General features: G+C 40.4%; 1 protein-coding gene across 1 annotated transcript in view; it reads left to right on the forward strand.

Moving 5' to 3' along the window:
* Positions 1-1,810: 1,810 nt before the first annotated feature.
* The window catches only part of LOC138039795 (uncharacterized), a 51,017-nt gene continuing 33,527 nt past the window's right edge, over positions 1,811-19,300 (forward strand). The window contains exons 1-4 of the mRNA XM_068885638.1: positions 1,811-2,556; positions 10,863-10,922; positions 12,293-12,352; positions 16,651-16,710. Of these exons, the coding sequence (XP_068741739.1) occupies positions 1,851-2,556; positions 10,863-10,922; positions 12,293-12,352; positions 16,651-16,710 (886 nt within the window). The 5' untranslated portion in view covers positions 1,811-1,850. The remainder of the gene's footprint in view (positions 2,557-10,862; positions 10,923-12,292; positions 12,353-16,650; positions 16,711-19,300) is intronic.

The following is a 19,300-nucleotide window of genomic DNA, read 5'->3' on the forward strand; positions in this document are numbered from 1 at the left end:
TTGTTCTACAATAATACTCAAATACCATTATAGTCTTTATAGTTCACTCCTCGAGTCACCAGCTTCAACTTTGATACTTTGTTCTAAAAGCCAAAGCAACGCAAAGCAAGGCATGGTGGAGGTGATGATTAATCACTTGTTTTGGTTCAAATGAAGAAAAAGAAAGTCAAACTAATAATAGCACTTTAATTAATTTAACCCTTTCACCCCTAAACCGGCCATACTTAGCATTTACTCTGTCACACCAGACGATTTTACTTGTCAATGGGGAATCCCCAGGAGTCAATGGGTTAATCACTCACTAAGAAATGTCCCAATAAAATACTATGTTCCACTAACGACCAAAACTGTAGTAGTAATTTGAATTACAGCTAAGGTCTGTCAAATTTCCATCTGAGTTACCTGACAGCTCTACAGTACTTACAATAAAAGCTTAAAACTAACTATGTGACAGACATAGGATATCTACACATAAGGAATAACAAAAATAAATCAATTGCTATCCAAAGATCATATTGCAAATACACCAAAAGGTAACAGTTGATTGACAAGTTCCTTGTGCAAAATGGTAGAGCATGTTTGAAGTCCCGCAGGACCAACATGAGAAGTTATGATAAAAACTTTAAACATATTTTTTACCGAATTATTTTACTGCCATCAAACCCAATGAGACCTTATGCGTGGGACACTGTTTCTAGCTGCAGTTCCAAATCACGTAATACATTAATAAATTTTGCCATCTCAGAAAAGAACAAACATGTGGGATGTAACCAAAAAAAGTTCAAGGCAATAAAGGAACAACTATCTACTGTCAACCATACTTGACTCAAAACAGAATTTCCTTGATCCAACAACACATGACAGTCCCCTAAAACCAAAATTACATCATTAATGCTTCCAGAAAACAATAGTCTTAAAAAAAAAAATTTGAAAAACAGTCACGAACTTGAATCTATAGATATCTATATACCAAACATTGTGTTAACTAACATGGATTTTGATTTTGATTTTAAACTCAAATTAATTGCAAATCCATAACTTGGCCTGGTAACTACTTGAACGCAAGGATCGTTGAGTTGTGACGGCTAAAAAGTATAATAACTTAGACATTCACCAGAAAAGGGAATATTAATGACCTTAAAAGCAGCTATTTAAAATATTTGATACTAGGCTTACTTTCCCAATGACACAATCACATTCAAAATTCAATTCACATCTGATCGAATCATTAATCATTCATGTAGAGGTGCCGATCGTAAGGAGTAAAGCAGAAAAAAATAACCTTCACGCTGAACAATATTGCCATTTCCCTGCCACCTGGTACAAGGCAATTCACACATGAACGGAAACCTTGGAATCCTCCTTTCCGCACATTACAGTAACTTTTTGTACCCGGTGGCAACAAACTTTCCACATCAAAAACTGCGTAAAAAAGTCACCTGTTTCGCAGCATAATTATTTAATTATTAGTTACTACATATTTGTCAACAATCAATCCTTTTGTAATCAGTATCTTTAATTTGTTAAACTAGTGTTTTTGTGTAACCTTATTGTCTTTTATAGGTGTGTTCTTGTAATTGACTTGCCCCGCCTTGATTAGCTTTCTCTAGCTATTTGCGGGGCAAGCCATACATTAATTATTGTATTTAGCTAAATAAAGTTGTTGTTCTTGTTGTTGTTGTTAAAAACACTTTTCGCCGGTGAATCGCAAAGTTGAAGCAAGAACCAATCAGCTGTAGGGCTGATAATGCATCAGCAGCCCGCTGTCAGTCAGACTCAGTCTTTTGCGGCCCGGTGAGCGTGTGTTTTGAAGAGGCCGATTTTCTATTTGGCCTCGTATATTGATAATAATGGCGAATAACATGAGCAATGGGAGCTCTTGGTCTCTGGCTGGTGAAAGTTCGATCTATTCCAAAGACGACGATCCGCCGTACAAGGCTCTTTATGGCGTGAGGAAGGAGAAGAGACAAGGTATCTACCAAACTGAAGGAATGGCCTGTTCTGTCTTGGTCAAAATTAAAGACCACGGGGAAGTGGTGTGTTTTGTGACTTGGTCTGGTGTAACTAAAGACTTCAACAAACCAGCTCAAGTGAATCGGTTTTCAAGTCACTTTGGAAAATACTCGCTTCAAGTCGATTCGGATTCAACCGTCGCGACGTTTGGCCGTTTCTCGTTTCTTCCAGTGGGTCCTATTATCAATAGTACTAGTAATGCCCCATCTTCAAAACGGAACGATTCATTGGTCGTTCTTGCTTTTAAAGCTCCAGAAAAAGAAGAACTTACTTCGGACTTGGAGGCTTATTGCTTTGTTGGGTCTGAGAAACTTCTACTAAAATTAGAGTTCCAAGAAGACACTAAGCTGCATAAACCAGTGACATTTAGTGGAGAGGACAGGCAAAAGCTGGAGTGGTCTTCTGTGCTTGGAGCCCCCATTATTGTCAAAAACAAACGGTCCAAGTCATCCAGCAACATTGGCGTATGGTCTGTTGTGGGAATACTGGGACTCAGTCAGGAACAAGAACTTTGTCCATATTTTGTTACGAATGAAATATTTGGTGAGTTTAGTTGGGTTTGATTTTTCGTTGGGGCTAAATCACAGTTCATGGGTCACAGGTCAGTGTGCATGTCTCGGTGCTACAGATAAATAAACAATACCAGAAGCATTGTTTCAGGTCTTGGGGAAACTTTTGGCTTAGCTGTTCATCACTGGAGCAGGAAATCTAGTCTTAACCTGTGGAATGTGACCTGTGTTTTAGACCTGCCTTTGATATTTAGATACCTAATTCATTCTTTCGTAATTTTACAAGAGCATGAGTGAGGGATGACAACTCTAACAAACACTGTTGCAAGAGAAGGTGGTGGACAAAACTACCCCAATGTCCTTAACCCTAAAATGGACTAACTTGTAAAAATACCATTTCAAATGAATGCTATTTAAAGAACTGAATTGATTTATAAGTACATTGCACATACCTTGTTTATTTTTTGTCCGCACGGCCACATGCAACTAAATCCAGAAATTGCACCGGTTTTACTTCACTTGTGTGAAGTAATCGTCCATTTATCGAAAGCTAACCTATTTAAAATGGGTGCTTAGAATTAAATACTGTTGATCAACGCAGTTTAAAATGGATGTTTAGGCTTAAGTAAGCATGATTTGAGACACTGCTTACAAATAGACAAACAGTACTCATTTGAAATAGTATTTTCAGGGTTGTCCATTTGGTTAGTCCATCAGGGTAGTCCATGAGCTGGGGGTCAGTGTTTTGTCCACCAAGAATCTGGAATATTTATGGGCATGGAAGAATCAGAAAATTTGGTGAAAATGCAGAAATCATTGGTGTTGTGCTTCCCCTAAAAATGGCTACCGCATGGTGATGTTTGTTTCCCCGCACCTGCAATAATTTTTGTAATTAATTATTCATAAGCAAAAGAACACACAGAAAAAGTGCATTCAGACAGAAATACTCTGACAATATCTGAAGAAATAAATATACCTACAGCCCATTACAGAGAGTTCGGATTAAGTTGTAAACTTATTTTCAGCTATTTTTAGCTACATTTTATTTTTTTATTTAAAGTAAAGTTTATTTAAGACTCAGTGCAGCAATATAGACAGTATAAGGCTTAATTACTGAGCTATATACAATATTATATACCTAAAATATAATTACTACAACTATATTAAGAATAAATCAATAGAAGCTACTTAATGTACTTATAGGTGACAAACTCTTGCGTGCGCCTTGTTCTACAAGAAGGACGCATGATATGACTAACGCCAGATCTGAGATTGTAATTGTGAACAAACTCCTCCCGTTTGGGGAGTATAAAGTGCAAGGGGTGGTTCTCATATATACCAATATATATAAACCTGGCACAGATGGGTGCGCCTCTCAAATGTTGTTAGATTGAGTGCAATTAACGCTTCATTGTAATTCATTAACGGAAAATGATGCGCATAGCCCTTTTCTGAATGCTCTCTATCTTATAGGATAGAAAGGATCTGGTATATTTTGCCACACGGGTGCAGCGTATTCTAGGATAAAACAAACAACAGTTGTATAAACTTTTGTTAATGAAGCTGGAGGCGCGCCACATTGCTTAAGGACCCTTAGAGAGTAAAGTCTCTTGTCTCCCTTTTTCACAATATGTTCTACATGATAGTTCCATTTCAGGTCATTACTTAAATTAACACCTAATAACTTATATGTCAGGACTCTCTCAATGGGCCATTTCCGAGTTGCTGTTTGTTTCGGTTTCGAAGTGGGTTGTGCACCAGGACTCGCTTTGAAACTGAGGCATGCAGCAACTCGGAAATGGGCTATTGGATTACCACCAATTACAATAGGATTCACAATAAGATTATGATTGCTCATAAAATTAGTTAGCATTTCCTTGCATTTAGTGGGATTCAGTTTCATTCTATGATCTTCAGAAAGGGCATAAATATCATTTGTAGCAAGGTTAAGTAAACTGACACTATTCCTGGAAATTATCTCAAGGGCTGTTGTATCATCAACAAACTTCATTCTAAGATACCATGAGCGCAATAAATTATTTGTCATGATCGTAAACAAGATGGCTCCGAGCTTGGTGCCTTGGGAGTTTTCCACTCAGATATAACGTTTTCGATCCCCACAGCCTGAGTCCTGTTACACAGAAATGCTGTTATCCAGTTTACTAGGACAGGATGCACATGCATCCTCCTTAGCTCCTCAATTAGAACCATATGATCAATCATATCAAAACCTTTAGAGTAGTCAGCGAAAAACAGTCTAGCACCACAGTTCCCTGTATCCACTGCTTCATACACCGCCTGAAGCAAATACATGTACACTAACACGTTGGTGGTGGAATGCCCAGCACGTGCAAATTGACGTGGGTCAATCAGAGGAGACACTTATGTGATCAAGCGATCCTCCGTAAATCCTTCAAGCACCTTAGCAAGAGTGCACGTTAGAGTGATCGGTCGCAATCTGTTTCTATCTGCTGCGGAGGAGAAATTTTAGGAATTGGATTCAACAGTGAGGCCTTCAGAGCGTCAGGAAAATAACCCTCCGTCAGGGTGGGATGTATTGTAAATATCCTTGACAACTGGTGCCAGTTCTTGAGCAAAGTCCTTTAGTACTCTGTTCGGGATGCAGTCAGGACCAATAGCCTTTCCGATCTTCACAGCTGAGAGGGCCTGAAAAGCTTCCCACTCAGATACCTGGAATTCAGGGGGAACTTCCTGAGGGACCAGGGGTGGAGGCTCCAGGGGTGTAAAGTGATCTATCAAACTGATAAAAAAATTGTTCTCCTTATTTGAACGGGAGAGCATATCTGGGCAGTTCTGATCCAGGAATTGATATTGCCAATCTTGCGTAATGTCCTTTCCAGACAAGTGTTTAAAATGGATCCACCAATTCCTACTAGACAAATTATCAAGCTAAAGATCATCAACTTTATTCGTAAGAATAAAGTAAGAACGTTTAGCAGACTTCAACCTCTTTCTGGACATTATTTCTCCACATCTTATAGCTGTTAGAGTCCTTGCCATATTTAATGAAAGCCTCTTGCATCTTTTTAATGGATGACTTTAGCCTTTCAGTTATCCAGGGTCTATCTGTACTAGTTATTGATCTTAAACATTGATGTTCATTCTGCCTTCTTCACAATTCTTGTAGGTTGCTGGATGGATCTACCATTCATGTCTTTTGCCTTCTTCAACTATTTATGACGTGTCTGAATCTGATCTTATCACTAGTAAGGTGTGTTAACCCTTTGACGTCCAAACCGGCCTAAACCGGCCAGTATTTTACTCAGTCTAATGCCAGATGATTTTACTTGTCAATGGGAACCCCTGGGAGTCAATGGGTTAAGTGTCTCTGTTATTGTTAACCTCTTTTCATCAAGGACCTTTAAATGCTTTAAGACAGAATACACCAGAATCACATCCAAAGGCACCTCAATCTCCCAGCCTAGCATCAGCATTTTTTGGGGTTTCACAAGTGCATTCATGGACTGAACTTCTATAAGCCATCATACGGGTTTGAAGTTGGAGGTCCCAATCCTCTTGGCTTCCTTGAAGTTTAACGTGCGGTTATAGCGCTCCACCTGGCCATCTGACTGTGGGTGGAGGGGAGGGGGGTGTTCTGGTTTTTTCATTGTCCAAGGGTTTGTATACCTCGGCCATAACTTTGGACTCAAAGCTGGTCCCGTGATCACTGTGCAGTTCATGAGGTACTCCAAATCGACACACAAACTCGGAAACCAGCGATTCAGCTACTGTTGCAACTTCTTGGTTGGGTATACTCTCCGTCCACTTTGTAACGTAGTCAGTTACAACAAGCACATATCTATTCCCATGAGGAGTCAGAGGCAAGGGCCCTAATATGTCCATTGCGAACCCTTCCATTGGTGTACAAACTATGTACTGCTGTAACGGAGATCGCCATTTCTTCCCCCAGCTCTTCTTAGCACCACACTCCTGACAAATCCTGACCCATTTCTTGACATGTGAAGTAAACCCTGACCAGCAATAATGTGCTTTCATGGATGCAAGTGTCTTGCTCACCCCCTGATGGCTGGCAGTTGTGTGGTTATGTCTTATGATGCACCCTAAGTGCAGTCTCTTGCAAATTCCGTGGCAGTATAATCTGGTACGTCTTTCTGTCACCACCTCCTTCCTCCCATCTCCTACACAGTACTCGATCATGGATTTCCACTTGTTCCCACTGGGCCCAGAGTGACTTGACAACCTGATCATATGGGGATACATCTTCCCACTTTGGTCTGCCAGGACTTTGTTCCTTAACAGACTTGGATCTGTTGCCTGTTGAAGACGAAGATATTCCCAGGTCCAGGTGGGTTCTAACTTGATGGTGTTGGAGCTGGGACTAAGTAGATCGTTTGGCAGGCAATGCTCACCAGTAACTGAAGATGGTTCTGCGTCACTCTTCTCAATGTGAGGACTATCCGCTTCCTCTTCAGAAAGCTCATCTGTCTTGGAAATCGAAATCTCATTATTTACAGCGACGCTGATCAGTTGTTCAGCTTTCTTCCACTCTTTACACCACTTACAGCCTGCAAGGTCTTTGTAACATGGCATCTGCATTGGTATGCCGTTGGCCTTCCCGATATTGAATCTCATACTCAAATGGACTCAGAAACTCTATCCACCTTGCCAATTGTGCCTCTAGCTCTTTAACTTTCAGCACCGAGCAGAGGGGTGCATGGTCAGTTCTGATGCGAAACTTCTGGCCATGTAAGTAATAATGAAAATGCTTTACAGACTCCACAACAGCAAGTAGCTCCTTCCGTGTCACACAATAATTCCTTTCTGCTTTAGTCAACATTCTGCTGGTATAAGCAACGGAATATTCCACTCCGTCCTTCAACTGACTTAAGACAGCTCCGATTCCATGATTACTGGCATCCAAGTCAAGTACAAACTCCACTGCTACAGGAGCAGTAGACAGCAGGTTCTTCAACATGTCAAATGCCGACTGGCACTCTGGCGTCCAAACAAAGTCAATTTCAGCTTCGGTTAGCCTGTGAACAGGTGTGGCCACTTGAGCAAAGGTGGGAACAAAACATTGATAATAACTAGCAAGTCCTAGGAAGCCCGTAACTTCCGTGGCATTCTCTGGCACCAGCGACTCACATGCCCGATCACCCTTAGCAGGATTTGTCTCAATACTTCTTTCAGACACGATGTGGCCCAAGTATGCAACACTACTCAGGAATAGCACACATTTGCTAGGTTTCAGCTTAAGTCCAGCAGATTCAAATCGCACGAAGACTACGTCCAAAAGCTTCAGTTCTTTCAGAAAAGTTTTTACATACCCAATGGTGTCGTCTAAGTATACCAAGCAGGTTTCAAACCTCAGTCCTGCTAAAATCAATTCCATTTGATCGCTCAAAAGTACTTGGTGACGAGGTAAGGCCAAAGGGGCATGACGTTCCACTCATAGAGACCAGAGATGGTTACAAAAGCAGCTTTTCCCTGCTAGCTGGGTCCATTGGGACTTGCCAATACTCAGAAGCTAGGTCCAACATGGAGAACCACTTTGCTCCTGAGAGGGCACTCAGAGAGTCATCAATATGTGGGAGTGGATAAGCATCTTTAATGGTCACTGCATTGACCTGCCTATAGTCTACACACAATCTTTGAGGGCCATCCTTCTTCGTCAACACTACAGGGGACGACCACGAGCTGTTTGACTTTTTGATGATGTCTCGTTGCAATAAGTCCTCCTCTTCAATCTCTGCATGCTTCGATGGTGATGCACGTCGAGGTTGCTGTTTAATGGATCTTGCGTCGCCCGTATCGATGTGGTGTTTTATCAATTTGGTTCTGCAAGGTCCTGTTCTGATAAGGAAAATACGTCCTTGTGTCGTTGCAACAACTTAGCAACTGCATGGCTTTCCTCCTCCATCAACTGTTCTTCGCTACGCTCCCACAGTTCTTTCAATGGACCTGGTAATGTTTCCTTGACTCTTCCTCTGGGTGGTTTCGGTGACGTTCACTTGTGGTGCTCTCTGAATCTAATTGAGGCAATTCCAACTCTGTAACACTACTTACCGCTTTGGCCGCAGCTACAACAGTTTGAGCACCAAGGGTCTGTGTTTAATCAGACGTGTTCAGATTTTGCACAGGCACAAGGCTAGTTCCTCTTGCTGAAGCCAAAGTTCTGCCGATGTAAAGTCCCTTTTCCTGAAGGCAAGTGCCACAGGGCTCCAAGATTCGCAATCCTTGCTTGACACTTAATAAAATAATAATAATAATTTAATCATTTCTATCGCACCAGGAACCACCACTGGACAACAGTACCCTCTCCAAAGGCCGCAAGCAGAAGAAACTGTTGCCAATAATCAACCTCCTGCGCAGACTCACACCTCACCCACGCAATGGACCTGAGAAGCTTGCAACTCTACCTAGCCAAGACAACCCTCAGGCACCCACTCTTGGGAACACAAGAACAAGAACGAGGATCATCAAACCTCCTTTGAGATTAAAAGACTATGAACTGACCTAGTGGTCTACATGGACTACCAATTTTTCATTCTCTTACACCTTTTACAGCGCTCATTGCTGTATTTGTTTGTTATGTTGTTGTTGTTGTATACATTTTTTTCTTCCATAAGGGGGAGATGTTGGGAACTAGCCCCGAGACCCCTCTCGGTCCCTCATCCGGGATATGACGGTTGTACGTAGAGATCGCTCATGGCGGAAATACAACTTCATCTGTGTTTAGAATTCGTCTCGTTTATGCTTGGTCTCCTGATACACAACGCTAAACTAAGGGGACAGATGAACAAAAACTGTAAGCCTCCATTCCCATGTGTTGTCTCTTCAGTCTCTGACTCATGATGGCGAATATTGGGAGCTCTTGGTCCCTGGCTGGTAAGAGTTCGAGTTATTCGAAAGACGTCGTTGATCCATTCAAGGCTGTTTATAGCGTGAGGAAGGAGAAGATTCAAGGTATCTACCAAACTGAAGGAATGGCCTGTTCTGTCTTGGTCAAAATAGACGGCAGGGATGTGGCGTATTTTGTATCTTGGTCTGGTGTCATGATCAATGGAGACTTCAACAAACCAGCTCAATTGAATCGCTTTTCAAAAGATCACTTTGGAGAATACTTGCCTCAAGTCGATTTGAATTCAATCGTAAAGACGTATGGTCCTTTCTCTTTTCTGGAAGTGGGTCCTATTATCAATAGTAATGCCGAACCTTCCAAATGGAACGATTTAATGTTCATTCTTGGTTTTGAAGCTCCAGAAAAAGAAGAACTTACTTCGAACTTGAAGGTTTATTGTTTTGTTGGGTCTGAGAAACTTCCACTGAAATTAGAGTTCCAAGGAGACACCCAGCTGCATAAACTAGTGACAAGTGAAGAGGACAGCCAGAAGCTGGAGTGGTCTTGTCTTCTTGGAGCTCCAATCATTTTCGAAAGGCAAAAAGTCAAGTCATCCTCCGACATTCAGACAGACATCCAGATTTTCTGTCGTTAGAATAGCGGGACTCAGTGAGGAACGAGAGCCTTGTCCATACTTTGTTACGAATGAAATATTTGGTGAATTAAGCTGCATTGTGGGTTTGATTTTTCGACGAGTCTATAAATCACAGGTCATGGGTCACAGGTCAGTGTACATGTCACAGTGCTACAGATAAATAAACAATATCTAAAGTATCTCCTAGCCCTGATCACTCTACAAAAACGATGTTTCAGGTCTTGGGGAAACTTTTGGCTTTAGTTGTTCATCAGTGGAGTAGGGACATCTAGTCTTGACCTGTGGAATGTGATCTGTGTTTTAGACCCGCCTTTGATTTTTAGAACCCAATTCATTTTTTCGCAATTGGCCATTGAGCACAAGGGGTGACAACTGATCAATGCTGTTTCGAAAGAAGACCAAATTTATCCAAAAAGCTGAAATTTTTATGGGCATGCCTAATAAACAACCTTTTAAAAACCACCAATTGCACTCACCCTACTGAGTCAACCCACTGACCTCTTGGGCACCCTAGGGCGCGTCCAGTTGACTAGTAAACTCGTCTGTCATTAGACAGAGTAAAATCTGTCAAGTGTCACTCCCAGGAGAGTTTTTTTAAGATTTGAGAAGTCTGTCTAATCTGTAAAAAATCTTGACTTTTCCTGTGCCAGCAACATTTTGTTTTAATAGGGTAATAGGCATCCATCCAAGTACTGAGCATGGAAGAGTGGGCTTCGGTAGTTAACTACGTCTTGCACATCAAGGCTTAAACAAGATATTTCTTTACTGTACAAAAATGAGATGAGCCACCTTGTCATATGAATTGCTACATGTATATTTAAATTATGTTTCCTTTCCTTACAAACTGTGTGTAAATCTCTAGCAGAACAAGAGGCAAGTGTTCACTCCCCTAATGAAGAAATAAAAAGCCATGATACTTCAGGTATGGCTAATAAAATGTGGTTGTTGAAAGTTATAATAGTCAAGAAGTGATAAAGCTTACTGTATACTAATAAGAATTCTCAAAAAAGAAAAATAATTCCAGACCTTTGCTTTTTAATTTATATTTCATTTCAAGTCATTTAATTTGTTGTCAAGTCAGAATAATTCTGTGACAATCCAAAAGCCAAAAAATAGTTTAAATTAGATTAAATTTAGATTAAAGTGGTCTTCTTCCTATTTGTTCCTCTCTTTTGTGATTGGTGGTTCTTGAACTGCCATCTCAATCCCCATTCTCCCTGATTGTTGGACTTGTACCAAAATAAGTAAGATTTCCCTTCCCACCAAAGGATTAAGTTCAACAATGCAACTGAACACACACCCAAGTGATGGGCCTTATGCGTGATGACGTCTAACTAGCTAATTTCACCACCAAGCCTCAAATTCAAAAATTCAAACTTGTAAATTTGAGCATGAGCTATTAACCCCAATGGAGCAAACTTGTAAAGAAAACGCATGTGCGAACAGTATTGCATATCCAAGTGATGTGAATAATTTTGTACAAATGAGGCTTGGTGGTGAAATTAGGTGGTCAGATGTCTTCACGTGTAAGGCCTATTCTGGGGTATTCCGACTTCCTGTTTCATCTGTGCCAAACCACACATGGCAAGGCATGTATTGGGGCAGTGTCCTGATTGGCGATCAATCTTTGGGTCGCAGCTGGCTGCTCCCACTACCCATCGGCGGTATGGCAGTGCGTGTTGAAACTAAAACAGACATCCTATTTACTTTAATAGCCTTTCAGTGTTGAAGTAAATTTCAATGGTATTAAATAGTAAAAATGAAAGATGACTAAATTGCTTTGAGAGATTGGGGGATGGGGGGGGGGGGAGGGAGGGGGTGGGTAAACTTTTGGGCGAGTAAAAACTGATCCAGGCGAGTGCATTTTGAGGGTCACTCGCCCAAATGGCGAGTGCTCACATAATTAAGTGTCCAACCCTGCCAGTGGCACAAAAAGCGGCTACCCTCCACCTTCGACAACCACTTTCATTACACCGGTGATGTTCACAATATAACACTAGTTATTATTCAACACATTGGGACAATGCCCAAATATGGTCATAGCATGCTCAATATTTGTCGTGCGTACTCAACATATATCCCGCGATGTATGTAATTTTGTGTGTTGTGGAGAAAAATGGTAGTTTTTCCAGCTTTTTTTCCCCAATAAACATAGAAAATTGTGCTTTGTCATCAATGTGTTGAATAATAAAACAATTACTGTGCTCAATCTTGTGGAGTATCGACTGAGTATCAATTAAAGTGGAAAAAAACCAGGATTTTAAATCTGATTAATTGCTGATGTCTCAACAGGGCAACCAGAAGAAAAAGCTACTGGTAATCCATCTGGCGAGCAAGAGGTTGATGCTCCAGGTAAATTCATTTAATGCTATCCTGTTATCTGTTATCCAGAGTGAGAATTAACGTGAAATACCTGGGGTGGGAAGACTTGTTCTACACTGACCAATGGCAATACAATACAATACATACTTAATTGACCGCTCCCCATAGGGGCTTTTCAGGGCCAATGAAACAATCAACGAAACAACAGAACACAACAACAACAACTGTTAAGAATCCCAACTGGCCGGAGGCAAACCAGTTGGCTATTTACAAGTGCAGCTGGGAAGTTGAACCAGGGACTACCAGGATCAAATTCGACGAGTGGTTAGAGCGGGTCTTGAACCCGGGATCTCCGGATCTCAAGGCAAGCGCCCCAACCACTGGGCCACACTGCAATCTCTCTTAGACTCGAGCAAATTTTAAATTTAACCCATTGACTCCTGAGCCGTCCCCCATTGATGTACATGTAGGGTTAGAGTTAGAGTTAGTAGAATCGTCTGGCATTAGACAGAGTATAATCTATTAAGTCTCACTCCCAAGGGTCAATGGGTTAATGGCTGGAAAAAGCCAGGCTTACCCATCCTAATTTCTTACTAACCGAGCTAGCTCGAGCAGTACTGGGGAATATTGGCCCGAGGTCGTGGCAGTACGGACCGAGCGCAGCGAGGTCCGTACAAAAACGACCAAGGGCCAATATTCCCCGGTAAGGTCACGAGCAAGTGAGGTTAGTAAGTTGTTTATTATATGGCTTTTTAATAACCTTTTGCTTTGTTTTTGCAAGGCCGTAATCGGCCCGTGGGCATTACGGGAGAATACCCGTACGAGAATTTGTGGCCTGAATGAGCGAGATTCGGGCCCGATTCGGGCCATAAAGCTGTTTTTAAGGCAAGAACTGAGCGAGACAAAGCGAGACAACCATTTTGTCGCGCTTGTGCGACTGAGCCAGACATTAGTTTGGTTCGATTATCGCCGATAGTGTGGCGTGAGTGAGCGAGAAACAGTGAAACCCCAGTTTATTCATTTACGCCGCAGTAACGAGACATTTGTCACGCTGTATTATCGGCGAAACTCAGGCTGCTCACTTGTTATTCGATACATAAGTGCTCCCTACTTGTTATTCGATAAGAAAAGATTAGTAGAAATAGATCAGGGAGTACTCAAAAATGCAAATCAGTTGTACTTAACTCTGGCTGTCGTTCTAGTGTATTATATTATTTGCTGCATTTCTGTACGTGTAGTCCGTCCCCGGGTAAAAAGTGAGCAAACCATTTTTTACCGCTCTGAATTTTGAGCTAAAATACGTATATGGCTGGATATTTTTTCCAAGTGATACATTTAGCGTGATACCCACCCGCATCCGGAGAGGTAAGTTCAAATAGCTTAGCACGTTCAGGAGAAGCAATCTACATGTACATGTAGCTACCTCAAGACAGCATTATCCTGCTTGCCCAAAACGGAGAATAATTTTTTAATGATAGGAATTGCTTGTCGCTGGACGGAAAACCTTTAATAGGGAAGAGCAATGTTTGAGTTTTGGCTATCGATAATTAAATATTTGTAACCGCTTTTGGCGCGCGTTTCAGTTTAACGTAACTGTGTATTTCACCAAACATCTGAATCTCTACACAGATGCAGAGCTTTTTCTTCCCATTTAGGACAGTAATCAACCAGATCAAAACAGCATTTATTTGCTCTAATTAACATTGCTGGAAACAATTTTGTCTTTTATGAAATAGATTTTAAACAATGTATGAAGATTTAAAATAAATGAGAAACTAGAAACGACCTCGCTATCTGATCACAGTGGAAACCTGGCTACTAACATGCCTACCTTATTATGGACACTTTGAATGACTTCAGTCGCATTTCGTTCTATGCTAAAAGCTGGTACATTCTTTTTATTTAAGTTACCTTAAACTGAAACATGTTTCTGTCTTACATGACTGTCCACGCAATGATGACAAGGGTCATGTTTACTGCAGTTGGTCTCGGTCGAGGATCGTTCGCTTACTTATTGGCACGGAAACTAAAGATAGTATCTTTCGAATAAGGATAAACTCAGTCTGTTAACCCTTTGGTTGTAACCACTAAAAATGTGATACAAGAATTATTTTGTCGATACACATTTGTTATTTTGCTTCCAGTATCAAAACAAGTCCACAATGTCGCCGTAAGTCACGCAAACAAAAAACAGTGGTACTGTCTATTGGGGTGGGGGGAGTGGCAGGCAGGGGATTTTCTAGTTTATAATTTATAATGGCACTATTAAAGTAGGCATAGTTTCAATTATGGCCTATTTTGTTTCTGTTTATACTGATTTCAATGTTTCTTATAAATAATGCGTCAAAGTACCAGGATAGCGCGATGTACCCTCAACCCCTGACAGATGATACTTCATATCCTCATTGTAATAAGCTGAGAAGTAACCTTGTGAGGCAGATAAATACGGAGAAACTTACAGAAAATCACTTATGTCTTACATGTAAAACTATTCAGTCCCCTATCAGGCATCATAATGAAATTGACCATCTAAGGGCATCCGTTTACTGGAAGATGTGTGCTGACAGAAGAATGCGTGTATCACATTTTTAGTGGTTACAACCAAAACATGGACTCTTGCTATAACCAAAGGGGTAACAGACAGAGTTTCTCGTTCTCCGAAAGACCCTATCTTTAGTTTCCGTGCCAATAAATGCCACTTTTTTTTCTGTCGCGCAAGGTCGCACAACATTCAAGCTTCTCATGGCGTTGTGTCTGTTTAAACTTAATCGTGTGAGGAAACAACATACAGCGCCCAAATCTTTGAGTAGCGGTAAGTTTTCCCGGGTTTCTTTGCCGTAATTACCGCTATTAACAAAGGGTCTTAGTTTTCGTACGAAAACTAAGAGCTGGGTTGTAGTTTTCGTATTACGAAAGCTAAGACCAGGTCTTAGGTCTTAGTTTTCGTAACACCCGAAATTATAAGCCATAAACTAACGTCACGCCCATAAAAATGTATTGTTCATTAGCGTGATTTTTGTTTTTTTATGGACCTGAATCTCGCCCGTTTATCGCTCAGAATATCGTCCAAATGTCAGAGTAGTACAAATGTCCCGCTCCATTCTCGCTCATTTATCGTTCAATTTTTATCGCTCCTGTCAGGCTGATTATCGTCAGGCTCTGTATCGCTCATCAGCGAGACTTTTTATGGCCCGAATCTCGCCCGCGTCTCGCCCAGAATTTTCGTACGGGTAATGCCCTACAAGTCAGTTACAATTAGCCAATCAGAGCACGTGTTGCTCTTAGCGCTAAAACGACTAAACACTTGAATAAAGTTCCTTTCCTTTCGTTTCCTTTCCTTTGAGCATTTAATTGAACATAAAAGGTGCTACACTTAGCGAGAAATAATATTTCAAGTGAATACTTGGAAAAAGAAATTTTGCAAAAGAGTTCATCATTCATTTATAAGACATCTTTTATGCGGTTGAGTTAAGAACAAACGTTTTTGTCTTAAATCATTGAATTGTTTCAATGTATTTTCAAATACTACTGGCAGTTTTAAAAGTTGTGCAAATATAACTGGATACTTCCACATCTCACTCACAGCACTTCAGTCCAAATGCAACAACTAGTTTATAGGAACTTATTCGTTTGACTCTTGTTAGGCCTGAGCACTATGTCTTACCTAAAAAATTCAATCATTTATTGGGTTTGATATTTACGATCTCCTTTACTAAAGTATTTCAGTAGTCCTAAAACTTTCTGGGATAGGAAAAAGCCTACACACTTAGGGCGCGTTCGAGTGACAGTATTCCGGAACAGGAATACATGGAATTGAAGTTAGAAATCCGAATCGTTTTTACGCAGATTCACATTAAAATTATCAAACACTGGCTAAAATGTCATTTTAAACATATCTTTATTATCCTTGTTGCTTCAAAAGCGCCAGACATACCGTTTTAAATCATCACTCCACGTATTCTTATTCCGGAATAGGGTCAATCGAACACACCCTTAGTCTTACTGTCAAGAGTAGAAGAGATAGTTTGTGGTGTTTGTGTCCTGAACGGAGACACATACATATTTCAGTATTAAAAGTGTGTGAACTTGCTGTTTGCTTGCTTGTTTGGCAAATAATGAAGTGTTTTAACTTTTTGTAGTTATGTCTTCTCCTTTTTCCTACAACTTAGTCACATAATTTATTTTTGTGTAATTTAGTTTAATGGGAAGTTTAAAATGATCATAAGGTGCCTACTTTTTGAGAGGTAGTCTTTTAGTGAGAGTTGCAATCAATTAAAGGGGAAAAAAACCAGGATTTTAAATCTGATTAATTGCTGATGTCTCAACAGGGCAACCAGAAGAAAAAGCTACTGCTAATCCATCTGGCGAGCAAGAGGTTGATGCTCCAGGTAAATTCATTTAATGCTATCCTGTTATCTGTTATCCAGAGTGAGAATTAACATGAAATACCTGGGGTGGGAAGACTTATTCTACACTGACCAATGGCAATTTCTGTTAGACTTGAGCAAATTTTAAGTTTAACCCATTGACTCCTGAGCCGTCCCCCATTGATGTACATGTAGGGTTAGAGTTAGTGTTAGTAGAATCGTCTGGCGTTAGGCAGAGTATAATCTATTAAGTGTCACTCCTGAGGGTCAATGGGTTAATGGCTGGAAAAAGCCAGGCTTACCCATCCTAATTTCTTACTAACCGAGCGCGAGGGTCGTACTTAGCTCTTATTAACCGAGCAGGAGGTCTGTATGGGAGAATCTTGACCGAGGTCGTGAGTACAGACCGAACGCAGTGAGGTCTGTACACACGACCGAGGTCAAGATTCTCCCATACAGACTGACTAAGATAGTTTAATAAGAGTTTTATTATATGGCAAACTAGAAAAATTTAATTAGTTTAATGTAACTGGTATGTACTAACTGACATTTTGAATGAGAACGGCGATGAGTGGCGATGAGCTGAACTTAATTCTATCAAAGTTTGCTCGTCATCCTCTCTTTAATTGTCATCATGCTGTTTGGCACTCCCATAAATAAATATTGTTAGAAGAAAATACTCAATATTTTTGCATTTTACTTTGCATCTTTTCACCTCAAAACGTTACCGGTCTAGATGCCGGTCTAGATGGGAAAATCTAGACCGCAGTCAATATCGATTTCAGCCAATCAAATTCCTGAACTTGGTAGTTCCCAGTCCTTGTGAGACAGAGCCATATAATAATCTCCGGTAATGCCCACGGGGACTGGGAACGACAAAAAGATGCAAAGTAAAATGCAAAAATATTGAGTATTTTCTTCTAACAATATTTATTTATGGGAGTGCCAAACAGCATGATGACAATTAAAGAGAGGATGACGAGCAAACTTTGATAGAATTAAGTTCAGCTCATCGCCACTCAACGCCGTTCGCGAGCAAAATGTCAGTTAGTACAAACCAGTTACATTAAACGAATTAAATTGTTCTTGTTTGCCATATAATAAACATCTTATTAACCTAGCTTAGTCAGTCTTTATGGGAGAATCTTGGCCTCGGTCGTGGGTGCAGACCTCACTGCGGTCGGTCTGTACTCACGACCTCGGTCAAGATTCTCCCCTACAGACCTCCTGCACGGTTAATAAGAGCGAAATAATGCCCTACAAGTCAGTTACAATTAGCCAATCAGAGCGCGTGTTATATCGGCTGCAAACACAAGCCATATAATAAAAAGAAAGTATTGGTCTTGGATGCACATTTTTCCCTATGTTTTAGGGACCTAAAATCTGCAGTTTCAAACATAGTCCACCATCTTTGTTTTGAAAAAGTATACCTCACCAAGTTTCTTTCAGTTAAAGAGAGATAACCGGTTCAAGATGCTTAAAACAATAGACCTTTTTCTCTTGTATGTTTTGTTTTTCCATTACAGATCATGTGATAATAATCAGGAGGTTTGGTCCTTTGTTTTGTTCATTAAAAAAGAGTGCATGCAGTCATATTCATGCTTGCATGCACTCGTTTTAATGAACAAAACAAAGGATCAAATCCCCTGAGTACTATCACATGATCTGTATTGGGAAAAGAAAATGTACAGTCAAGTGAAAAAGTTCTATTGGTGATAAAGGTCTTGTTAATTTAATGGGTTTGCACTGTTGTAGGGACATGGGAGTAGGAGGTGTAGCATCAAGTTTACAACAACATCTCAGCATATGATGCTTGTGTGATGATGGATGAATTTGTGTACAGAACTTTAAGACATGCATTGCAAAACTGGGGAATCACTCCTCCAAGTCTTAAGCATTCAGTATTTGTGTTATTTGATTTCACAGAAACAACAACAACAAGTTTACTTGTACCACACGTAAATAGGGATACACGAAATAAGTAATAGATATCGACTTAAGAAGGTACAATGCCCCGTAGAAAATAACTAAGAAGCTAATCTAGCTAGGAGGCAGGATAAATAACTTTCCGTCTAAAGGAAAAAAGTCGATTCAGGGAGGCGCAAATATAATGATAGGCAAACAAAGAGTACGACAACAGAAAAAAAAAGAAAAAAAAAAACTTAAAAGAAGTCGCTTTAAATGGACTGGAGTAAAGAGGAAGTATAAATAAGATAATTAATATGATGCAATAAGAGACTTTTTAAGGCAACACTTAAATTTGTGAAAGCGAAGAATTTTTAAAGATGCCTCAATATTATTCCAAAGAACCGCCCCCTTGAAACGAATGTTAAACTTCCCATAATTAGTCCTATAGGCACCATCCTTAAGAGCAGAGCAGTGTAAGCCTAACATGAGTCTAATTATTATTCATGTTGTGAACATGTAATCCCATGACTTCTTTACAACACTTATTGAGAAGAAATTCTAGCATTCCTAAACAACTTTTCAAAAACCATAAATTGCACTCACCCAGTACTGGCTTAACTCACTGTCCCCTCAGGTGGCCTAGGATGCTGGCGGTTGATGAGCAAAATGGTCTGTTGTAAAACAGAGTAAAATCTGTTTAGTC

Source organism: Montipora capricornis, chromosome 3 (genome assembly GCF_036669925.1).
Source record: "Montipora capricornis isolate CH-2021 chromosome 3, ASM3666992v2, whole genome shotgun sequence".
Classification (NCBI taxonomy): domain Eukaryota; kingdom Metazoa; phylum Cnidaria; class Anthozoa; order Scleractinia; family Acroporidae; genus Montipora; species Montipora capricornis.